This window comes from Corvus moneduloides, chromosome W (genome assembly GCF_009650955.1).
Source record: "Corvus moneduloides isolate bCorMon1 chromosome W, bCorMon1.pri, whole genome shotgun sequence".
NCBI classification, from domain to species: Eukaryota; Metazoa; Chordata; class Aves; order Passeriformes; family Corvidae; genus Corvus; species Corvus moneduloides.
This window is the reverse complement of record NC_045510.1, coordinates 19,428,618-19,454,531: the sequence shown is the minus strand read 5'-3', so window position 1 is coordinate 19,454,531 and position 25,914 is coordinate 19,428,618. Positions and strand designations below refer to the sequence as shown.

General features: G+C 42.8%; 1 protein-coding gene across 1 annotated transcript in view; it reads left to right on the top strand.

The window, feature by feature from the left end:
- The window catches only part of LOC116437392 (sorting nexin-2-like), a 133,843-nt gene that overhangs the window by 75,139 nt on the left and 32,790 nt on the right, over positions 1 to 25,914 (top strand). Inside the window, exons 7-10 of the mRNA XM_032095058.1 lie at positions 5,495 to 5,573; positions 21,783 to 21,858; positions 23,122 to 23,235; positions 23,469 to 23,562. Of these exons, the coding sequence (XP_031950949.1) occupies positions 5,495 to 5,573; positions 21,783 to 21,858; positions 23,122 to 23,235; positions 23,469 to 23,562 (363 nt within the window). The remainder of the gene's footprint in view (positions 1 to 5,494; positions 5,574 to 21,782; positions 21,859 to 23,121; positions 23,236 to 23,468; positions 23,563 to 25,914) is intronic.

Here is a 25,914-nt window from a genome sequence, read left to right as displayed (position 1 = left end):
GAGAATTGTCCATATTCAAACTGGCCAGCTGATAGGTTCTATCAGTTCCCAGAGGAAACTGTAAGCACCCCTTAGCAAGGACGTCCCTTCCGGGACTATGCTTGCTAACCTATGACATGCCCAGAAATTAATTTTTTGTGCCTTTCTATGCCTCTAAACTGAGCCTGAGAGGGGGAAGGAAAAAACTGAGCAAACCTTTTTCAAAGCAGTTTGCAGCTTGTTCAAGGTCACACACAGATAGCAACTTCTTTTTTCCCAGCTGGAGCAGGGGAGTGAGGAAGCACCCGGCTTGCTGCTCCCGGGTCAGTTTGTGGCCAGTGGTTCAGTTTCTTTTTTCTCCGGAGAGAGACTGAGAGTTGAACTTTTTTCCTTCCCTGGAATTTCAGATTTTCTCCCTTTTCCACTGGACTGCTTCAATATCAGAGCACATCAGGAGGACTTTCCACCGAGCGCAGAGGGCCTGGCCCTGGGCCAAGTCCCAGCTCCGAGGAGGCCAAAGACAGGACTCTAACACTTTCCCAGGTTTTTTCTCCACAGCGAGAGATTTTATTATTTAGCATTATTTTCCTTTTCCCGTGTGTTTGTTAAATAAATAGTTTTTATCTCTTTCACTTTCCCTTGAGGAAAATTTATTTTTCCCGAACCTGGTGGGGGAGGGGTGGTGACTTTCCTTCTCTCAGAGGATATATTTCTAAATTTGGCCAAACTGGCACATGTGTAAAGAGTTCAAAAGGTTTAGTCAAATCCAGCAGCCCCAGAGCTGGGGCTGATATCAAGGAATGTTTCAGCTGTTTAAATGCAGCCCTGGCATTCTCTGTCTACATGTGTCGATGTCCACGGAAAATTTCCATGCCCAGGTATACTACTGTTCCCCTGGCAACCACTGCTTTCTCTTTCGAGACCTGATACCCACTTTTACCTAAAAAGTCATTTCTCATCTTGGCCGCTATCAAGATGTCATCAACATACTGGAGAACTGCTCTTCCTGGTTCTTGTTTCTTCCAGTCCTCAAGCTCCTTTGCCAGCTGGTTTCCGAATATGGTCAGGCTGTTTTTGAATCCTTGTGGTAAAACTGTCCAGGTGAGCTGGGTCTTTCTCCCTGTTTCAGGATTCTCCCACTCAAAAGCAAAGAGTTCTTGGCTATTCTTATGCACAGGAATGCAGAAAAAGGCATCCTTGAGATCTAAAACAGTGAACCACCCTAATTCATTTGTTAGTGTTGTCAAAAGTGTGTAAGGATTTGCTACCACTGGGTGTATGTCCTCTGTTATCTTGTTGATTTCCCTCAAATCCTGTACCAACCTGTAGCTTTTACCATCAGCTTTCTTTACTGGCAAGATTGGTGTCTTGTACCTGGATTCACATTCTATTAACAACCCAAATTTGAGAAACTTTTCAATCACAGGTACTAATCCCTTGCGAGCTTCTAATTTCAGAGGATATTGTCTTTGTCTTACTGGTGTAGCCCCTGCTTTGAGTGTGATACTCACAGGTTCAGCTTTTTTGGATCTCCCAGGAGAATCATAGGCCCACACTATTTGAATGACAGCGTCTTCAACTTCTTTGGGAATTTTTCCATGGCATTCCTGTACAAGTATAGCAGCTGCTTTGATAATTTTAGATTCTGGGACTATAACTTTCACTCCCACCTCCTTGGAAAACTTAATTTCTGCTTCCAATTTTTCCAGTAAATCTCTGCCCAATAATGACATTGGGGAATTTGGCATATACAGGAACTGGTGAGTGACCCAGTGTTTTCCCAATTTAAATGTTAAAGGTTGGAGAAAAGGCCTTGTTTCACTTACCCCTGTAGCTCCGATCACATCTACAGTGTCTTGACTCAGTTTACCTTTTAAAGTATTTAACACAGAATATGTTGTTAACAACCACCCATTTCTGGTATCGCTTCAGCTTTTCCATCTGTTCTGGGACATTGGGATTCCAGCCAGGGTTTGCTAGGAGATAGATGTCATTAACTGATCCTTGGAGATTCCCAGTTGCAATTTGAGTTTCTATAGCAGATATAGCAGCTTTGTTGACAATTTCTCTCTCTGATTTATCCAATAATTCATCTAGCATAACATTTAGATCACCCCAATCTGGGTTTTGGGATTTTATGGCCATTTCTACACACATAGCTACTCTCTCTGGGTTGTCCCTGTACTTCCCAATTGAGTTTTTCCACTGCTGTAATTCTCCGAGAGAAAATGGTGTCTTTATATAAATCACTCCTTGATTTCCCACAGCCTGTCTCAGAGGTGCTTCTAATGCAGGTTCTTCCTCCCCCCCTTTATCTGCTTTTGACCTTGTGTGTTTAGCGACAGGAGTGACTGCTTTCATGGCTTCTCAGGCTATCCTCCCCCTTCTTCTACCACCCTCTCCGTGGGAATCATCTGTATTGGAATCATCCCTTTCGCTTTTAATTGAAATTGCTTCATTGGTTTTAAAGATTGTTCCAGCCGAATGTTGATCAGGGACTGTCTCGCTTTTTGCGGCAGTGGAGGGGTAGGAAGGCAAGGGCTGCAAGCAGCTTCTCCCCTCCCTAGCTCCGCAAGAGGCGCCTGGGTCGGGGCCATCCTGTCTGCCCTCAGCTTTAACATTGGCCGAGCCGCAGGATGGGGAGAACAACCGGCTCCTCCTGTCTCTAGTTCAGAAACTTGCAGTTCGCTGCACTGGGGTAAGTACTCGGAGCCACCTGTGCCCATTTCTGCCTTCACTTCCGTGTTTGGGGAACTCGGGGAAAGGCGGCCAAACTGCCCCTTCCTCTCCCCCGTCCTCACCTCTGGAGAAGTCTGCCCTTTCTCTGCCTCTGGGGCGGTCAGGGGTGGTGGCATGTCCGCCTCTCTCCCACCTCCATGCCCACCCTCCGCCCCTGACGAGACTGGCGGGGGGAGGCCCCGCACCGCTCCTCTGGCTTGGAGCTGGCCGCTTGCTCCCTCCTCTGCCCCTGCTCGGACAGTGCCACCGGCAGCACTGCCGCTCCTCCATCCCACACTTGTGCAGGCTGCCCCAGCAGTTGAACAGGGTGGGGAGACCCCCCCATCACGCAAAGTTGGGCCCACCATATCTAGATCTGTCATATCAATTTCTCTGTTCGTATTCGTATGCGAGCTAGCTTCCTGAAGCTTTTTCTTTCCCTTTCTCCTCCTCAAAGTCACTTCCATATTACTTCTGTCTACTACACATGCTTCTTCCATGTTCAGATACATAGTAAAAAGTTCTGCATATCTTAGTTCATCAAACCTACATAATAATCTCAGTTCTACGATCAGGTCAGTAATGATGTCATTTTCCAAGCTACCAAAGCGAGGCCAATTTCCCTGACTTAACTTTAAAGTTGGCCAAACTCGTGTTGACAACCTGATCAATTCTCGGCTGCCCTGTCAGCCATTTCCAGTGTTTTATTATCAACTCTAATGGACTGTTAGGAGGGATTTTCTCATTTTCATCTGAAAAAACACCACCCATGTTTGCTCACAGACAGGAAAACTCTGCCAGAGGGAAGCTTTTAACTCCAGAATTCAGACTGCAATCTGGCCTTGGAATTCCGACTTCCCGGGCAGTTTATCTAGCTTACTACACAAACACTTCAAAACAGCACTTTAAAATACTAAAAAGCAACTAGTTTTAGCAAACAGTAAATGCACGCACACAAAAATCTGGTCTCAACAGGATTCAAACCCACAGCCTCCCGACGTCCCAACCCACCTCTCAAACCTCTGAGCCACTCCTGCAGCTGTGTTGAGTGCAGTCTCTGGGCTGTTGTGGACTCCATGGAAGGGGTCCCCTCCTTTCCACAGTTTGCAGGGGAAAGGTTTAAGCTTTCCCCTTTTGTGGGCCTCTCTGCCCCCAACCTTTCCACCTCCCTTGGAGATCTTCCCCAGTGCTAGCACAATATCGGTCCCCTTTTTAACTCACCTTCCTTTCTATGTTTCTGCCTTTCCGTGCTGGGTCCTAAAGTCCTGGTCACAGTCCTGGATCGTTGCTCTGGCCCCTTTGTAATTTGTCGGCAGAGAGAGGGGCAAAGCAAGATGTGTTTCAACCCAAGACTGTGAGTTTCAATGTCTTTAGGGTCCCATCTGGGTCACTAGCAACTGATGCCTTTTCCTGGTCTTAAAATCAAGAGTCAAACATGGTTAGAAGGGGAAAAAGGGATTTTACCTTGGTATTTATTTTAAGGATCCTTAGGTGCACCACGTCCAGGTCGAATGCACCCCAATGCATACCACACCATGCACACCCCCAAAAGATCTGGTATAACATTATAGGTCTTACTAATTAGCGTATCTATCAAAAATTCCCCAATGAGAGGCTTGAATGAGCTCCCCCCTCCCCAAGGAACCTTCCCCTGGATGGTTCTATCTTAGTTTACAAAATATTTTCTGGAGAGGACCTTGGGGTCTAGGGCACACTATCCTCTACCTATGAAGCTTCTAAAATGTTTAGTGTTCTAGCTGAACAAACAAGTCCAAGAATGTAGGCAAAAAGCACTAAGAATACAGAAGTTGTAAAAAGGTATAACAGGGGTATAAAAGAAAAGGCAAAAAATCTTCATGGCATCACCCTTATTATTGGTGCATCTTACACTCAGTCCCTTTACAGTGAGGCCACAGATCATACAGGAGGTTGGGATCAAGACATAGGGGTTTCTTTCTGCCACTCCTCGTTCCTTACCCTTATCTTCCACTGCTCTTTCCTTCTACTCATTTCCTCTGCTGTGGCATGGGTTCCTCCACAGGCTGCAGTCCCTTCAGGGATGTACCTGCTCCAGTGTGGAGTTTCCCCTACTGCTCTGGCCTTGTTTCTTTTCTCCCTTGATATTTATTGCCTTTTTAAAAATATGTTTTCATAGAGGCACCACAAACTTCTCTGGCTCAGCTTTGGCCTGTGATGGTTCCATTGTTAAGGTGATTGGAACCAGCTGTGACCAGCATAGGATAGAATTTGACCTCCTTCCATAGATATCACCCCTGCAGGGCCTGCCCCCCTGGCACCTAAAGCCTTGCCATTTATACCCAATACATTAATTTAAAAGGAACCCTATAAAACAACCCAAAACAATAAATCCTCCACATTTATTTTTAGAAATAAAAAATAATAGAATCAAAATATTAATTACAAGCATACCAAGAAATATACTTATAAACTAAGATTTAATTTCTTGTTCTGCTTTATTAGAGTAACTGTTTTCTTCAGAGCACAAGTGGCCAGAGAAACTGTGACATTTATTTAGATTGTTTTCATAAAAGCAAATCCAACGAGTTATTAAAAACTTTTGATCACAATAGATGTATTACAGGAAATTGCATATTCCATAGTTCTGTTTCCCACAAAAGTGTGCAGCATAGAGTGTTTGTGTTCTTTGTATTCCTATGTGGTGTTTTCATTGTAATTTGGCTTAAGATTAGCTGAGTTTAATCTTCCAATCATATCAGTTACATTAATGATTTCTTTATGATAACATAAAATTAACATGATGCACTTTTCTTCAAAGGCATGACCAAGGTTAAAGTAGGCAAGGAAGATTCTTCATCTGCTGAATTCGTAGAAAAAAGAAGAGCAGCATTAGAAAGGTACTGTATGTATCTAACTAAAACTTGTTTAGCATCAAAAGGAATTTTAATTTACTACATGGGGTTTGTAACTGGGATCTGAACCATCTGTACTTAGGTGGATTCTGGAGTCTGTATGCAGCTTCACAATTTTTGTGTAGAAATGGAATACTTTCTGTTAATAATAGGAAATATATGGGGAAAATTATAGTTACCTGTTTTCAAACAGGTCACTTGTTAAAATTGATGTTGCAGAGATCCGGTAAGAAAAACTTTCTTCAACTTACTTGAACATTGTAATTTTAAGGCATTAAATCACTTCAGTGAAGCTATTTTATATAAAATTGACTGTTGGGCAGGGGGAAGGATGAAAGAAACCTTTAGTCAGTTGAAACTATAGAATAGTGGAATCATAGAATGGTTGGAAGGGACCTTAAAGATCATCAAGTTCCACCCTCCCTGCCACGAGCAGGGACACCTTCCACTAGACCAGGTTGCTCGAAGCCCCATCCAGCCTGGCCTTGAACACCTCCAGGGATGGGGCATTGTCGTGAGCAGAGTGGGAGCTTCAGACAAAGTTTATTAGAGAAACCTTTCTGTTGAGTCACAAGGTACAGAAAGGATCCCCTTGCGTTCTAAACTCCTCAGAGAGGAGTCTGGGTGTGGCTGGATCCAATCCTAGTCCCAGACCTGGTCAACGGTTTATGTCTAAAAGATTATATAGGTGTAATTGAACCTTTATACAACTTTGTTCCACAGGATTAAGGACGCCAAACCAGATATATTTATATAAAAATCATTCATTTATTATGATAATGTTTAGACAAAAGATCTTAATCAGAATTATTTACTACACAGTATAGGTAGCTATAACTACTAGTATAGTATAGTGCAGTATTTTTAAAGCAATATTAAAGCAATTATATTAAAGCTAGCAAAAATAATTATTAAATGGAGATTGATGTTGCTCACCCATACCTAGGGACTGTGGGCAAATCTCTTTCACTCACCCTCGAGGAGTAACCTTGAGGGATGCCCCTACTCAAGGGACGAATCTCCACGCAGTCCAAGAAGAGGTATATTAAAAGACCCTGCCGTAAAAAGTGGGATTGGGCTTTTATAGTATAAAGTACTGGACTGTCAGTCATTAGTCTCCAGGCCATCTGTGTCAGCTCAGCAACTTTAGATAAGTTTTCAGTAGTATCACTTGTTTGCTCCTTTATCAGGTACTTTGCCAGGTCTGCCATATCTTCACTATCAGGATGTTTAACTTTGGAATTGATGAGTCAGGCTAGTTTCAGCATTCTTCAACACCAAAAGCAGCATGAACCCCCTTCTCCATTCACCACAGGTAGCTTTGCAAAAAGGGTATTATTTGAATTATTTAGCCCCCACTCCAGGCAGAGCATCCTGCTACAGGGGCTTCCATAAAAGTCCAGTCTCTCACAAATGGGCAGTTCTTCATTTTCCCAATCCTGCCTTTCCCTTTGTAGCGGGTTCAGTTCGTGAACCGGGCAGAAACACCAATTAAGTGTAGTGGTTTGGTTCAAAATATCCATTGCTTACTTATTTTCATTCTGTGAGATAAGAATTAGGAGAAAACAAAGCAGGCACAAAACTTAAAAGAATATAAAGAAGTTTATTAACAGACCTAAAAGAAAGAAAAAAGTCAGACTAAACCTTCAGAGCACTTCTCCTCCCCCCACCTTTCTCCCTTCTCCCACTGACAATGTAAAAAGACAACCCTTGAGATTTTCAGTCAGTTTACCGCCTCTATAATAATCTCTTTTTTCAGTTCACTTAGGGAGAGGAGTCTCTCTTGCTCATGCTATGGAGACATCTCCACAAGAAACAGTTCTCTCATGGCTTCAGTGTCACAGCGAGACAGCTGCCCGGGTTGATTCTCTGCTCACATGTGAAAGTCCCTTCCCTCGACTTACAGCTTTCCCCACAACTGCTTTTGAGGGTCCAATCTTGAGCTAATGGGGTACTATTTTAAGGATGAGCTGTTCAGAAGCAAAAGGTTCTCTTCACCTATCTCTGGCAGCATCTTCATCTCTAGGAACAGAGGTCTTCTTCCCTGGGAGCAAGGGTCCTCATCACTTTCATCTCGCTGTTCAAGCTTCTCATCAAATCACAGCTACTTCAACATTTGCTTATTTCAGCACAGGTACTTTTGCTCACAAGTGCAGTCTGAACACTCCACCCCCCATGCTTTCATGAAATTACAACAGGTACTCTGATGTATCATAGTCAATCACCATAGCTTTACAACAGAATTTCAACTTCTAGGTTTGAAGCATCTCGTCTTTCTCCTCTCTTGGGGTTTCAGTTTTTCCATCTTTACTGACTTTGGTGTCTTTATGGTGTTTTCTTCACGTGCCTTCACCTTTCCTCTTCCTCTGACTCGGGAGAGGATTGATGTCTGCAGGCTTCATCTGTTCTGGAGAAAACTTACAACACTAAAAGAGTTAATCTCACCCAGGCCTTGCAGCTGGAATTTGCCTTTTACTGTTGGTCACCTAATTTCTGCCGGGTGGCGGACGAAGCTTGTTTCTGTGCAGCATTTTATTTCAGCAGCCTCACTGGGAGGGGCTGGCCAAGCCGCGGGGCTGCCTGCACGGAGCAGGGCCGCGGATGGAACAGGGCCGCATGGCTCCAGGGTGGCTGTCTCCCAGCCAGCCTGGCTTGCACTGAGTGGGGCTGCGCCAGGTGTCCAGCGAAGCAGAAGCGGCTGAGATCTCAGCCAAACCGCACCGCAGCTGACCCAGCCGGGCTGCACCAAGCAGGGCCCGGCCTGGCCCCGCTGGGCCGCACAGGCCCCCCAGTTACCTGTCCGAAAGCCGGAAGCAAGAGAGCTTTCCCGGGCTTTGTTCATTCTTAAATGTGGATCACAGAGGCGTGTCAAGCTTCTTAAGTGGCTTAAAAAAGTTGCCAATATTCAAACTAGCCAGTTGTTTGGTTCTATTGGGTCTAGAGGAAGCTGTAAGCACCTCTTTGCAAAGAATCACTTCTGTGGCTGATGGAGCCCTCTTTAACTAAAAGCCCAAACTATGCTAAACAGTGACACCCTTCTGTGACTTGGGTGATGTAGCTGGAACACTCCCTGATGAAGACAGGCAAAATAATAGTTTAGTACCTCATCCTTCTCCATGTTCATGGTAACCAAATTTCGCATTTCCTTCCAGAGAGGGTCTACGTTTTCCCTATTCCTTTTATCACCAGTATACCTACAGAAGCTTTTCTTGTTGCCCTTCATGTCCCTGGACAGATTTCATTCTATCGGGGTTTAGCTTTCCTAACCTGACCCCTGGCTGCTCAGACAATCCCTCTGAATTTCTCCCAGGCTACCTGTCCTTGCTTCCATTCTCTCTAGGCTTCCTTTTCATGTTTGAGTTTGTCCAGGAGCTCCTTGTTCAGCCATGCAGGCCTCCTGGCATTTTTGTCTGACTTCATCTTTGTTGGGATGCATCACTCCTGAGCTTGGAGGAGGTGATCCTTGAATATTAACCAGCTTTCTTGGGCTTCTCTTCCCTCCAGGTCTTTATCCCATGGTACTCTACCAAAAAAATTCCTGAAGAGGCCAAAGTCTGCTCTCCTGTATAACAGCCTTCTGATGACTTATCGTGCATTAGCATAACTAGCTATGTTTTGGTGTAAGAGATAGCAGATCTCTGACATCCAGAAGTGGCATACAACTGGTATTGTTCACATATTTTTGCTGTGGAAAGGTGTTACAAGACTAGATTAGATCACTCAGATCTGATCTAGTAGTTAGTTTATTGAGTTCTAATCAGTAAATGTAGGTATGTAAGATATTTAATGAGTACAAATGGATTAGCACTCAATGCTCTATGATCTACTACACTTAAAATTAGTATGGGATACAAAGACCATTGTGTAATCTTACTCTATGTATCTAAATGTTACATGCATGCAAAAAATGTCACTTCGCAACCCATTGATGCCTGGTGTCAGGTAGGGGATCTCTCAGCCTTGAGGGGTAACCGTGAGAGGCATCTCCACTCGAGGGGAGATCACTGTTACACAGCCAGCTGCTATGGAGGGAGAGCTCAACGGACCCTGATGGCTGCACATATTGGTAGCATCAAGTGGTTGACTCGTAGTCAGATTTTGTGCTGCGTTCATGCAGTTTCAGGCACTTATCAGCCCTGTTTCCAGCTAATCCAGTTTTGTGGCTTTGGTGCAGTAGGATTAACTTTGGATAGGCCTACTTGTTGAGCATCTGCTTGCACCAAAGTCCAGTTAGCTCAAACAGGAAAAGTGTACCCATCATATTCTCCACCCTGTGACTACAGTCAATCCATTTTACTTCCCAGAGTAGTGGTATGGTCATTTCTTGCCTCTGTGCCATAAATAAAGGGTGCTAAAGACATCACCTTTTTGATAGGCTGGTAAATAAATTAAAATATCAGATTCTCTGATTCTTTAATATCAACATGGGCATTCATAGCTATTATACATTGGGATAAGCTCTGCAATTTGATATATAAACAAAGGGTTAACAATAACCACAAAAATACAAAGATTAACAAGACTACAATGGGGTCTAACGTCAAATTCAAAGCTCCAGTTGCTGTTGGTGACCATGCAAGTAGAGTTTCCCACCAGTGACGTTCTCCACTATCTTCACTCTTTCTAGGACATGGTGTATCTTATCTGTGCCGTGATGGACAGTAATTAGGGTTCTTTGTCCTTTTTTTTGAACTCATTTTAGCAATTGACACAGGTCTTCCTGCTGCCACGGATTTCTTACCAATGTGAGATTGATTCCAATAGGGGTAGGTAATAAATCTTGATACAATGTATAGTTAGATTGTAACAGTTGCTAGGTTGTGACAAGAGCTGAATGCTTAATGGCATCCCATAATTTCACTAAAATTGAAAATGCAGATATTTGCATATCTACAGTGGTGTTGTCTATAAATAGAAAATAACAAAGGGTTCTATCCTGCTTTAACCCTAGCTGGCAACTAAGCACCACACAGCCACTAACTCACTCTTCCCTGGTGGGATAGGGGAGAGAATCAGAAGAGTAAAAGGGAAAAAAATTCATGGGTTGAGATAAAGATAGTTTAATAGGTAAAGCAAAAGCCACACACACATCAAAGCAAAACAAGGAATTCATTCACTTCTTCCCATGGGCAGGCAGGTGTTCAGCCAGCTTCAAGAAAGCAGGACTCCATCACACCTAATGGTGACTTGGGAAGACAAGCACTGTAACTCTGAATGTGCCCCCTTCCTTCTTCTTTCCCCAGATTTATATGATGAGCATGACATCATATCATATGGAATTTTCCTTTGGTCCACCAGGATCAACTGTCTTGGCTGTGTCCCCTCCCAACTTCCTGTGCACCCCCAGCCTACTCACTGGTAGTGATGCCTTAAAGAACCTAGAAATAAAACAACACACTTTTGAGATAATATTATTATAGGATGTAATATAAAGGCTGGTCTTTATCGGAGGCCTCCAAGGGGCAGATATGGAAAATACCCAAAATACCCACCCCCGGATGGGGTGAATAGAGTTTTATAAGTTTAGCAAATTAGCATAATTGACAAAAATCACCAATTAGGAGCACAAGTGGTAAGGCAATTCCCCCCAGTTCAACCCTCTCTGAATCCCACCCCCCCTTTATATAGGGACTAAATATTGTTTATAAAAATGTATCTTGAAGAGCTGTTTTCATTCTTGGTTCCCAGGAAGAACCAAGATAGGATAGTGTTGGGGTCTCCCCCCCTGCCATGTGGTCCTGGGAAAGGGGCCCTGGGGGGGAGACATGGGGTTTCCCTAGCCCCTGGTCAGCCTCGCTCCCCATTGGTTGTTTTGTGTTCCCCTGAGCGGGCAGGGACCCTCAAGTCCCGTGATTGCGACAGTTGCTCGGCAGAACCCGGCCATGCGGCCGGAGAAATAAACATCTCTGAAACATCTATCAAGAATCAGTCCATATATATTTCTTTTCCACGGGCCTCATTGATTTGATACGCGTGTTGCAGTAATCCGCACTGTAACAGGATAGGAGCTTTGTACCCCCCGGAGCTTGGAGCTCTGGAACGTGTTTTGTCCTTTTGCCTATCAGGGTAGTGAAAAGGTAGGGAAAAGTACTTGGACTCAGGGTTGGCAGGCAGGCAGCTATGAATACAATAATAGGCTACAGAGCTACAAATATGTGTGTAAAGAATATAGAAAATATAAAAGCAAAAATCATTCTGGCAACAGTGGGGGTGGTGTGAGAAGCAGAAAAGGCCTTGGCTCTGTGTAAGCCCTGCTCAACAATAAGGAAAACATCTATTATCAACACTGTTTCCAGCACAAATCCAAAATATAGCCCCATACAAGATAGTGTAAAGAAAATTAACTGTATCCCAGTCAAAACCAGCACATTCTCTCATACAAACACATCTATTTCCAACATATACCAGTACAGTTTAAGGACTTCATCAGGATGTATTTCAAAATAACAAACATTTTGTTCAGTGTCAAGACAAATGTCTTGGGCCTTAATGGTGTTGCTTTCACAAATAAATCCTTGTTGTTTCTGTAAAACACATGTCAACATCATCAGTGTGACATTTGTTCCCATTTTGTTGGTCCCATACTCTCTGTCCAAACAGATATAGTTCCATGGTGATTTACTCCTAGTGCAAGGATTGGGTATATAGTATTGTCATAGTTTAGCAAAGCATAGTCCTGGAAGTGATGTTCTTGCAAAGGGGTGCTTACAGCATCCTCTATGACCTAACAGAACCTATCAGCTGGCCAGTTTGAATATGGACAATTCTTTAAGCCACTTAAAGTTGTGACTGCCTCTGTGATCCACACTTAAGAATAGAAACCCTGAGGCAGAGGCTCCTCTCTCTCGTTTCTGGTGCTGGGACAGGTGGCTGCGGGCCCCGTGCGGGGGCCAGCGGGCCTGGCCCAGGCCAGGCCGGGCCAGGCCGGGCCAGGCCACAGCCATCCTGGAGCCGATGGGCCCTGTTCCACTCGCTGAACCCACCCCCCCCCCCCCACCCCCCCCCCCCAGCGCTGCTGTGGGCAGCTGGAGCAGCTCGGCTCCCCCCTCCCTCCACTGTGATAAGCCACATTCCAGCTGCAAGGCCTAGGTGAGATTTACCCTTTTAGTGCTGTGAAGAGCTGAAAACCTGAGGGAAGAGAAAGAGGAGATGCTTAAAGCTGAAATTCTGTTGTGAAGCTATGATATGTCAGAGTACCCATTGTAACTTCATGAAGATATGGGGGGTGGAGTGTTCAGTTCAACTTGTAAGCAAAAGCACCTGCGCTGAGATAGGCAGATGCTGACGCAGCTGTAATTTCATGAGAAGTTGAACAGGGAGAGATGGAAGCAATGAGGACTTTTGCTCCAAATGGGAAAGGATAAAACCTCAGTTCCTAGAGATGCTCCCAAAGATTTCTTAGAGATGAAATGCTCCCAGAGATGGGTGAAGAGAACTTTTGTTTCTGAACAGCTCAACCTTAAAATTGTACCCCAAAAAACTTCAAGAGTGGACCCTCGAAAGCAGTTGTGGGAAAAGCTGCAAGTTGGGGGAAGGGACTCACATGCAAGCAGAGAGACTCCTCTTCCTAAATGGACTGAACAAGGTTGTTATGGAAGTGATAAACAGACTGAACATCTTAAGGGAGGAAGGTGGGGGGAGGAGAAGAGTTCTGAAGGTGTGGTATGATTTTTTTTTTCTTCTTTTAGGTCTGTTAATAAACTTCTTTATATTCTTTCAAGATTGGTGCCTGCTTTGCGTTTCTCCTAATTCTTATCTCACAGAAGGTAAACAGTAATGAGTATTTTGGACCAAACCACTATAAGTATATACCAAAGCATTGTATATTTATAAAAACAAAAGCTATGGCTTTACTTTTGGTAGGGTCATAAGTGAGGTTGATTAGATACCACTAAGACTGGAAATCCTTTTCAAATTGAGTTGCATTTTCCCAAAGTAACTTTTGAATCTCAGTGGGTAATGTGCCCTCATTGCCTTCCTTTATAATTGCTGCTATAGTTGATTGCACCCATAAGTGAGCTTGCATACTGGTAAGAGCTAGAGAAACATTCTTCTGGGTGATGCCAAGTGTGTCTACAACTAGTTGGTGATCCTTCTCATTCATTCTTTCCCATTTAGGCAATATATCAGCTAAGAGCCATTGACTAGTTCCTAGTGCCAGCAAAGATCTTAACAGATGTTCCAATTTATATGAATCACTTGTTTCCAAGCTTAATTTGTTTGCCAAAACTTCAGCATCTATGCTGTTTAATACCCCTAATCCTGTTCCCAGGATGCCAATCACATCTCTCCTTGCTTGTTTTGTAGAGGTGATGGTTTGCTCATGCAACCATGCTGACCACCCTGTATGGGATGTATTTAGGAATGGTGAGCAGGTGGGTTTAATTGCAGAGATAATAACCTGCATTGATAGTTCCACTTACTCGAGGAACCATGATGGATTAAACAGCACTTGTTGCTACTCTGTATATTTAATAGCATAGAGTCCAACTTCAGAAACCTGTGGGGATAAGGTTTCAACAGTCTTATCAGGGGTCTCAGAGATAGTAGGATGCATTGTGGACAGATTGTTCTTTTTTTTCTATCTGATTCACCATTTTTATAGTTAAAAGGGTGTTTCTGTTTGTGTAGTCTAATAAAGATGGTTCTGCATTGTGGGACAAAAAAGTGACAGTTCCCTTCCACCTTTTCAGATTTTAGCCACTTACTGTATTGTTGACTAATGATTGGCTTTGTTAATTTTTTTGTTGTATTACCCAATATTCCTGTATTTCCAACAATCTTAAATGTATGATTTAGACAGTACCGCAGTTACCATATTGATTAGTACAAATAAAAGAATTGTGAGCTTCCACCCCATGCGTTGGACTTGTCAATGTATAAACTGGATCTGATTCATATTGGAGATGGTTAGTCTTGTGGCAAAGATAAGTATTCTTCCAGTGTTTGACCATCTTCAGGGAAGGTGTTTTGATATTGTCACCGGTTCTGTTCCTGGAAAGGGAAATAAAAATAACACAAGTCTCATCAGGGAGACTGGACTGGATACCCTTTCTAGTGAGTGCCTAGGGTATATCCACCCAGAGCTAATATGATGTTTTTGTTTTGTACAGTGCTTGCCAAATGGTAGCAGCAGCTTGTCCAACAATTCAGCAAGAGCTGCATGAGTTATAGTGGGTGAATGTTTATAGCCATGAGGAAGTCTGTTAAAAATAAATTGTATCCTATGGTAGGTTGTTGGAGGTAAGGATTGTTCTTTTTTTTTTCTTTTTCTCTCAGGGAATTTTTTCCCCATCTGTTGCCTCAGAGATAATAACTACTGGTACTTAATAGAGACAAAAGAAGTGGCTAAGGTGAGGGGAAGGGTGCAGCTGACTCTTGTAGCTTAGGGGCTTTCTTTTGGAAGGGCAGAGATACCTCGAGATTTTGGCTGGGGGGTGAGGAGCTGGGCTCGGGTCCTTTCTGTCTTGCTCTCGGGATCGAAGGAGAGACAGGCTGTGGTTTCTGTGGGAAGAATTCGCCACCAATGTGGAGTCCCGTCTCCTACTGCCTTCTCCTACCGTGAGTGAGGCTCTGCTCGTAAGAGCCGCTGTTGCACTGGGACCTTATTAACACTCTACCTCACTGGAAAGGACCCTCACCATCTACTCGGGTGCCTCAGGGGAAAACTCGAGACCCCGAGCCCCCTCCAAGGGAGCGTCTCCCGGCTGCCTTCGGGAGCCCGGCTGCTGCTGCCCAGCCCCACCATTTTTTCTGCCATTGCTCCAGGTTTTTCGCTACACTGTAACTGAGCATCCCGTGCCTGCTGGGGCACCCCCCGGCTCCTGCTACAGCTGCAGAGTTTCTGCTACATGTCGTTTGCTACCCTGGGTATGCCTGCCTCTGCCATTCCAGCTGCTGCTCTGAGGTTCCTGCTACAGCTCCTTTCGCTATCCAGAGGGGCACCAGGACCAACTGTCCCTGTAAGGTTGTAAAGAAAGCTGGTGCCCCTGCCATTAACCTAATGGAGAAGGCAGCTGAGCTTGCGCCACAGCGCCCCCTGCAGTCACAGGGGGAATCATCGCACCTACCCTGCCAGCTGTGACCGTAACTACACCAAAGGGGAAAGGGCTTGACAGCCAAGAGAAGGCTGTTACTGGGTTTCTGGTTTTGTTTGTTGTTGCTGTCATTGTTGTTGCTTGTTTGCCTTGTTATCCATACACATACTAGTAAAGAACTGTTATTCCTTTTCCCATATCTTTGCCTGAAAGCCCCTTAATTTCATAGTTATAATAATTTGGAGGGAAAGGGGTCATACTCTCCATTTCAAGGGAGGTTCCCACCTTCCTTGGCAGACATCTGTCTTTCAAACCAAGACGTAGGTAAAAGCAAATCTTTCCTTATGTTCCTCCTGTAGCAGCACCATAAAGAATGCATCTTTTACATCTGGTACTGCCACTGAGGGGTGAACAGCTGCCTGAAGGGTGACAGTTAATGTAGCAATGTTCAGGATGGCAGTCATGAGAGTGTTACCAAAAATTCAGTAAAATAAAAAAACTCCTTAACACCAATGTAGCATTTAAAAGCAGGCATTCTTTACTCGGCTGGATGAATGAGGGGATAGCTCCTCCTAAATTCACGCATGCTGAGTACAGGAAAGTTTCTGTTTATATAATGTATTTTACATACATATTCATTGATTTGCCCAGAATAAACATACATATAATAATCATTTCCCCAAAATCATTAACATCTGAGTCAAGAGGTATTGCAGAAAAAGACATCCTTAAAATCGAGCACCATGAACCATTTTTATGCCCTTTTCAGTGCTGTCAAGAGCGTGTACGGATTAGCTACTATTAGATGAATATCAGGTACTTTTTATTAATGGCCCTTAAATCTTGTACTAATCTATATTCCCCATTTTGCTTTTTAACTGGTAATATTGGTGTGTTGTATTCTGATTCACACTCTTTTAATAACCTATACTCTAAAAATCTTTCTATAAGCTTCTCCAACTTTTTCCTTGCCTCCTAAATAGGATATTGTTTTTGCTTTACCAGTCTGGCTTCAGGTTTGAGAGTAATCCTCACTGGTTTGGCCACCTTTGATCATCCAGGCATCTCAGTTGCCCACACCAGTGGGGTTACAGCATTCTCTACCTCCTTTGGGATTTTTTCCAACTCATTTGATTCCTGTAACATAAATACCTTTGCCCTGACAGTTTTGGGTTCTGATATTTGAATTTGTATTTCCCCATCCCAGAAAGTTATTTGAGCATCCAATTTTCCCAATAAATCTCTCCCCAACAAGGGGATTGGGCATTCAAGCATATATAATTTGGTGTGCCCTCCACTGTTTTCTTAATTTAAATAGTAATGGTTGTAAAAAAGGCCTGTTCTCTTTCCTCTCTGTCATACCCATAACACTTACAATTTCCAAGCTAAATTTTCCTCTGTATGTATTCGGTGCTGAATAATTTGCTTCTGTATCAATTTAAAAACTGCACCTTTTCATACCCCAGCAATAATGTAACCAGGGGCTCAGCTGACGATGATTCCCCTGCTCCCCTTCAGGGGAATCCTTCATTTTCACTTAAGGTCTTGAGCTTGATGGTTTGAAGAACCAGGTTTAGGTTTCCTGTCTGATTTCCCCTGGCTTGGGGGCACTCCCTTTTCCAATGTCCCCTTTCTTTACAAATTACCAAAGTATTCTTCAGCCACCAACTATTAAAATATTCAACCAATTGTTTCCAAGTGAGGGGGTCCTGAGTCCTAATTTTGGTTTCAAATACTTTAGCAACTCTATTTGGATCTTCCCTATAAACTCCTGCCACCTGTCTCCATGACATTAAATCCACTATTAAAAATGGGGTTACTGGACCATGATTCCTGACCGCCTGCTGTGGGGGAGCCATAAGGACTTCCCTGGCATCTCCCCCAACATTTCCTTTCTGCCTTCTAGTGTATCCTGCAATCAGACTAAAATCCTCTGATCCCCTAAAACATTCTCTCCATTCCAGTCCACTTTCCCACAACCTACCCATAGGTTTAAACATCTTTCCCAGTGATTCATCATTCCCCTCCTCCATTCTTTGCCACAGAGTAACCATCAGCTCTAAATTCTCCTCCTCTTCTCACCCGCACTTTAAAAACTTCTGTCCTATGCTGCACGCAGAACAACATCACTTCAACCCTTTCCCTTTCTTTTCCTTTTCAAATGTTAAAATTAATGGATCTTGAAGGGTCCTCCCACATTCCTCTTGCCACTCTGGATGATTTCTTAGGGTGAAAAACTAGTCAACATAAGGAACTTCATCCCACTTATTCTCCCTTCTACAAAACAACATTAATTGCAATATGCTATTATACTGTAATGTTCCATCCTTATGCCACTTCTCTTGATCTTCCAATGTGTAAAGTGGTCGCCACTGATTACAATATTGTCCTTGCTGAAAGCCACTTTTGCATGCCTTATTTCTGTGCTTAGTTTCACAGAAACAGTAGAAATTGAATTTCCCTTTTAGTATCATAGGGAAAGTGGGCAGAAAAGCAATTTGCCTTTTTTTTTTAATTCATTGAAGTTTATGCCTTAGAATAGTGAACTTAAGTACTACAAGCCTGACAGGTGTCTTCAAGCATGCCTGGTGTTGTCTTCAGTGAAAATGTTAGTTATCACCCTTGCAGTAAGTGCTATTTTCTAGTAGAAAAGTTCAAAAAGAAAAGCTCTTTTCCAGGTCAACTAGTACTTGCTACTGACTATCAGAACAGGCAAGGAAAAGTTGAGCAATCTAATGTATGAAATAGTTTCACTGCAACTCTTAGCTTCTTTAGGAAGAAAAGTATGGATCTGGTGGCCATATCTAATGGAGGATGGAGACAATACATTGTGTTTACAATATCGATGTACTCAAACTTTCCATTAAGTCCCAGTCTATATAACTTTCTAGGACAGTTTCCAAGCAATTTGTGCCTGTAATGGGGCAGTTTTGGTAATTTACAGCTGAGGCTTGAGCAAAACTAAAGCTCTGCAAAAAATACAAATACTGTTAATGATGTTCTGTTGTCGGCAATTGAATCACAGACTCAGACCGGCAGGGAATGTGAAAAACAAGGTCCACTTTTTGTAGAATTTAAAAAAAACCAGTTTAATAAAAGGGACAATTAGGAGACAATAGCAAAAAGGGTATTATGGCCGGGTACTTTGGCAGAGAGCCAAAAGCACACCTCTACATTCAAACGATCGTCTTTAAAAGTACATCTCTTATTGCATATTCATCACAATAATGCATGATTCATAAATTCTTTGGAGTTTCTATGTATCATCCCATCAGCCATATCTTCCTCCTTGGCTCCATTCCGTCTCTGCTCCCTCCATAAATTCTTCTCCCTGGTTTCTGGTTTCCTTCTTCTCCGATAAGATACTCCAGGAATGTGAAGACTTTCTCTGCCTATCTTTTCTAAATTGACTACATAAACAATAGACATTCTACGTCGTGTATTATATTACAGAACCTAGGTAAAGTTTTTCTAACATTAAGGAACATGCAAAAAGCCATGTAGCGGGTTCGGTTCGTAACCGGGTGGAAACACCAATTTAGTGTAGTGGTTTGGCCCAAAATACTCATTACTGTTTATCTTCTGTGAGATAAGAATTAGGAGAAATGCAAAACAGGCACCAAACTTGAAAGAATATAAAGAAGTTTATTAACAGACCTAAAAGAGGGGGAAAAAAAATTATACCACCTTCAGAACTCTCCTCCTCCCCCCACCTTCCTCCCTTCTCCCACTGACAATGTAAAAAGACAACCCTTGAGATGTTCAGTCTGTTTACCACTGCCATAATAACCTTGTTCAGTCCATTTAGAAAGAGAAGTCTCTTCTTGCTCGTGCTATGAAAACATTATCACAATGAGACAGCTGCCCACTTCCAAATATTGTTCAGTCCATTTAGGAAGAGGTCTCTCTGCTCGCATGTGAGTCCCTTCCCCCCCCGACTTGCAGCTTTTCCCGCAACTGCTTTCGAGGGTCCACTCTTGAAGTGTTTAGGGGTACAATTTTAAGGTTGAGCCGTTCAGGAACAAAAACAGAGGCCCTTCTCCTTCCCTGGGAGCAAAGGGTCTTCCTCATCTTCATCTTTAGGACTATCTCTGGGAGCATCTCTAGGAACTGAGGTTTCTCCTTTCCCATTTGGAGCAAAAGTCCTCATCGCTTCCATCTCTCCCTGTCCAAACTTCTCATGAAATTACAGCTGCGTCAGCATCTGCCTATCTCAGCACAGGTGCTTTTGCTTATGAGTTGAACACTCCACCCCCCATATCTTCATGAAATTACAATGGGTACTCTGACATATCATAGCTTCGCAACAATACTTCAGCTTTAAGCATCTCCTCTTTCTCTTCCCTCAGGTTTTCAGCTCTTCACAGCACTAAAAGGGTTAATCTCACCTCGGCCTTGCAGCTGTGTGGCTTATCGCTGTTGGTCACCTGACCTCTGCCGGACAGTGGTGCCGCGTTTGCTGAAATATTGGCCGCAGTGGAGGGGGGGTGGGGGGTTCCGAGCCGCTCTGGCTGCTCACAGCCCTGCTGGGGGGGGGGTCATCCTGGAGCCGTAGCCCGGCCCGGCCTGGCCCGAGCAGGGGCCGGGCCCGCTGGCCCCCGCTCGGGCCCCGCAGCCACCTGTCCCAGCACCGGAAACGAGAGAGAGCTTGGGGAGGAGTTTGTCTATTCTTAAGTGTGTATCATAGAGGCGGTCACAACTTTAAGTGGCTTAGAGAATTGTCCATATTCAAACTGGCCGTCTGATAGGTTCTATCAGGTCCCAGAGGAAACTGTAAGCACCCCTTGGCAAGGACATCCCTTCCGGGACTATGCTTGCTAACCTATGCCAAGCCAACATCACAATACATTCATAACAGGAATCTGAATGGTTTATTCAAAGAAATGAGCTGGTTTTATACACTTTTCTAAGGCAGAGTATTTCCTTATATGGTAATGCTCACTACGTGACCTATCCCGTGTTGCCACATCAGCAACACACTTCCTTCTATGGGATGATCACTCGCTGTTAACTCGTCCGTCAGCTCTCGACAGGCTCCTCTCTGTAGGGATCTGCCGTGTGGCACTTCCTCTTCCCAGGGTCCGGTGGAGACAAACCTCTCTGTGTGCTGCCTTGTGCTCTTTTGTGCTGCCATGCGCTGGCCGCCATGTGCTCGCCGGCGCCGTGAGGTCGCTAGTGCCGCTCCCCGTTGGCCCCACTCGCTCTCCTCCCGCCGCGTCTGCCGCCGCTGCTACACTCTTGCAGAGGGCAAATGGAGAGGGAACACGCTACCAGGAAAGGCCGCCCCGGCTCCAGCCACTCGCCACGACCCGGCTCCGGCTGATGCTGCATGGCGTGGGGAGGCGCGAGCTCTTCTACGATACCGTCCGGTTCCCCTCCAGGGTCAAACGGGTCAGGGGACGAGGGGCCATCTTCTGGTTCTTCTCCCACAGCCCCGACAGACTTACGGTTCGCTGGCGGAGCAGAAGGGCTCCGCACAGCTGCCGCAGTGGCACATTCTGTTAGTTCATCTTAATTGGCAATATTGAATACTTTCCTATGCTCCCATGGTATTTTGAGGTATTACGTTTCTGTAAAGCATTCTTTTAAACGTCAGACACTTTCTGTTAATACATAATATTAAAATCAGTTATGACAAACTTGCAGCAGTTTTTAGTGAATGAGAACTGTAGAAATTTCCATCTTCAACTCACATTTGTACAATCAGTGGTTTTTAGATCCAAGCAGAAATGCAAAAAATTTCAAAAAGAAAGACTTGCACTAATTTAACTTCTGGGTGGATGAGTCCTGTAGAACTAATATAGGAAGAAGGCTGTCTAGCCAATGAATAAATAGTTCATTTAAATTGGGTGTTGTTAGAACAGAAAGCCTTCACTGAGGTGTTTAAAATATCAAGTATATTATTTTAATACTGTGCAATATAGATTTATGGCAGATTATGACATCTTAAGTTTCATATAAACAAACTAGGTTAGAAACCACTGCCAAGAACTTGTCTCTAGAGATGACTACAACTGTTCAAACCCCATTAGATAATGAAAAAAGGTTACATGCTGCCTGCATTGTACCCATTCTTTAGCTAAAGGATACTTTCCAATGCTGTCAGGCACATGAAATCCATTTTGTTATCTAATATTTGAACTTTTTTAAATCATAGGTATCTACAAAGAACAGTAAAACATCCTACCTTGTTGCAAGATCCAGATTTAAGGCTATTCTTGGAAAGTTCTGAGGTATTTACCGTCTTTTAAGTTCTTTATTTGTTTCCAGATGTGGTAATGTACAAAGCAATGCACTCTTTGTATTGAAACCTAATCTCCTAAATTTATATGAAATCAAATTGGATTGTACCCTTCATGGGACAGAGTGACAAAAGGCTACTTAGGTAATTGTGTACAAAGCCTACTGCCTCTGTCTCTGATAAATCTTAGGCTAGTATTGACCAAAAGCTATCTGCTGTTCAATGACTTCTGCCAAGTGAGTTGGTTTTTCTGGTTCTGTGTGAAGCTCATCATACACAATATAAAAATCCATAGTCAGTGCTACTTAGATTTAATTAAAATAATGAATTAAACTGGCTTGGAAACAGTTCTTCCCTCTAGGAGTCAAGCTTGAGGTTTATTGGCATAACGTGAACAGGCATGCAGTGCTGCTGGCCATGCTAGATGTTTTGAGGACTTCAGTCACCAGTGCTATATCAATCTGGCACCTTTTACAAAAGGAAATATATTGTGGTTGTCTGTTATTTCTCCAAAAACACATCTATAAGCATACATAGTTGATTTGCTGTGATAGTGGATTATCTTTCGGCCAATGTCAATATCTTAGCTATGCTAATAAGTCATAGAGGCCTCATTACTGACAGAAGCATCATTGATAGATAACTTAAAAGTGTCAATGCTGCTGACACAAAGTATCAGATATGAAGGGTAAATGGCCTGATATATTTAGTCTAATGTTAACAAAGAATAATATCAATTTCAGGTTTGTTAACTTATTCATGAGGACTTCTAAGTACCTCAAAATGCACAGTTCTCTCAATACTCATGAGGTAGGTTTTGAAACCTGAACTATATTTAAAAGCAAAAAGACATCAACTTTCTATGAACTGTACACAATATGAATCGTGCATTGTAATGAAATGGATTACAGAATTTCTGTATGTAATTATAAATCTAAGCTTTTCTGTTTCTGTAGTGGCAGTTTGTTCTTTGTAGTATATAGTTGACTAGTTACGGCCTTTGGCTAGTTCATAACTTCTGACAAGTAGGTTGTTTGTTCCATTTAAATGTAAAGGTGTAGAAGTAAAGTAAATAGTCTGTATTGTTAAGTTTTCCTCTGAGAATGTAAAAATAGTAAAACTGAGAAATTGGATTCCACTAGATTGTAACACATAGGAGTAAAGAAAATAGTTTATCCTTTTCTCCCCCTTGTACCCAGTTAAACCTTCAGCCTTTAAACCAGTCTGTTTGCCCTTATTTGTCATTCATTTCCAGCTGCCTAGAGCGGTTAACACCCAGGCTCTGAGTGGAGCAGGAATATTGAGGATGGTAAACAAGGCTGCTGATGCTGTCAACAAAATGACGATTAAGATGAATGAATCAGATGCAGTAAGAGCTCATTTTTTTTACTCGAATAATGAATGAAATGAATTCATGAAGCTCAACAATTGCATTTTAAAACTGTAGACATAGAAAGTAAGATAGTAATCTGCTTTATTGTCTTGGATTCTTAGCTGTATCAGTTGACCATCCTAGCAATAAATGAATCATTTGCTTCTTTAAAACAAGGAATGCTGTTGGTAATCCAAATTATAATGCTAGACTTTTTCCTCTTTTGTCAGTGGTTTGAAGAAAAACAGGAGCAATTTGAGAATCTGGATCAGCAACTTAGGAAACTTCATGCCAGTGTTGAAGCATTAGTCTGCCACAAAAAAGGTAGCTTGACTTCTATGTGACTGCATGACCTTAAGTACTTAGAGCTTTAGAAAATGTTAATGAAACAGGAACTTAGTATGTCAAAACTCTTAACTAGCAAATAGTTTTGCGGTAAATTTCAATGCAAAAGTCTTCTAATGCTACCTTTTCGTTTAAACTGCTCTAGCATTTCTGGTATATCTGTATATCTGTTTTTAACCTTAATTTTATCAAAAATATATTTGAACTTGAAAGTTACAATATTGATTAGCATAGCCTTTTTTTCTTGCAGAGATTTAATAGCATAACTAGCAAGTGATATCCGACAGTAGACATCAATAAATGTATCTAGATCACATGGTGTCACCTGAAACCAAGGGGACAGACAGGTTCTTTTAGGGATCTTTGGCAGAATGATGACAGCACTAAGTCATAGTTACAGTTGGAGATTTATTTTACTTTACAGGATTTTATGATTAGTATAGAATATAATTTATAATCAGAATAATACAAGATTTCTATAAGCAGAATCAGTGTAGTACAATTTTATAAGTAGTGTAGCGTAATCAAAAAATTGGTAAAAATAAAAAAACTTCTTAACACCAATGTAGCATTAAGAAGCAGGCATTCTTTATTCAGCTGGATGCACGAGGGGGTAGCTCCTCCAAAAGTCACGCATGCTGAGTACAGGAAAGTTCCTGTTTAGATATGATATTTTACATACATATTCATTGATTTTCCCAGAATAAACATACATATGATAATAATTTCCTCAAAATCATTAACATATTTTCCCTCCCCTTTACACATGCGTTCTTCTGTCCTGGGGGTCTCTCTGGTGGTCCCTGGTGGTCAGCGACCCCAAAGTCATACTTGACCACCCAGTGAACTGGTAAAAGTTGGCACAACTGGGCTGGTTGCTATCCAGTTCTCCTTCTTACACAATGGGCATTGTGCAGTTCCATGGACCAGTGGGTTTTGAAGAATAAACATTGTGTTATCTCACCAGGTGTAGACAATTTTTCATCTGGCAACAGTAGTACAGAATTTTATAGCACCACTTAGCTTATGGTTTCTAATCACCTGGACCCTCTGCAAATCAGGTCACATCTTAATACTTGGTTTACTGTATGAACATAACAATCATAATCTATATTTGAAAGACATATAAAAGAACACTTGTCACTCAATCCTCGGAGGAAGCAGGTGACAGTGGAGGCACCTCTGGCCACTGGGAGGTCACAGGTCTCACTGTCCAGCAGCAGTTCTGGTCCAAGTTCCCTCTTAGGACTTGTAACTGCTCTGTTATGCTTCCCTATTCTGTGATGGAGTCATCAACAACACCTGGTTATCTGTGTGCCTAGGGCTTTCAAGGCCAGTAAGAAGGGGATTAGTTAGCCTGGAACCCAGGAATCTTGAGGCCAATAGGGCGGGAAAGAAGAAATCTTTGATTCATCTACTTGGTTCACAGGACCTTCAGGGCCTGATAATGAGGGGAAAGGGGACTAATACGTGACCAGGTTGGTCACAGAGAATGTCTGTTTGCCTTATAAAATGACATTAGTTATGCTAACCATATTACCAGGGGTCAGGAGCAGGGGGTACCAGCCACACCCCACCCCCAACACCATCACAAACAGGGAAGTATGCCAGTGGTGGTGGCACCATCACCTCTTGCCCATGACCTGAAACTTAGTAATAGGGTCATAAAGAGGACTCCACAGCAGTAATGGGCCTTTTGTTGTCTAAAGGCTGTTCATTTGAGGAGGGAGGAGAGTATAAAACATTAATTTTTAGTAACCAACATGCATAAAGATTTAAAGCAAGATATAATACAAAATAACATAATTCCAACAGCCATAGTAAGAGCTAATATTAACAGAACATGACAGGCCCATGCTCTGAAGTCAGGTAACCAAGACCACAGCCAAAACCAGGCAGTTGATAGACCTTCTGACAAGGGTTGCTTCAGTTATTTGGTGAAAGGTATGAACTTGTCTTTGATTTATGTTTATATGATATTAGATTTGTTTAGATTTGTTAGTATAAAAACAAATGGTATTTGGCAGTACCCATACACCTCCTTGTGATGCTAGAAGATAGTCTGTGGCCTAATGGTTTTGAATAGGTAATCGTGATATAGGTGTAAATAGGTGTTTTTACCAGGGGTTTAATTACAAAATGCTTATGGCATACAGGTTGTGTAAAAAAGGAATAGTTAAATTTTTGGTTTGAAATGCACAGGAAACAAGATGTGCTATGGTACAAGTACTTCCTTCCCATTGTGGTCAAAGACTTTTATACAGAGCCAGAACTATCCAGATGCTAGAATGGTAGGCCACCAACTTGATTTCATAAGAATATCTAGGGAAA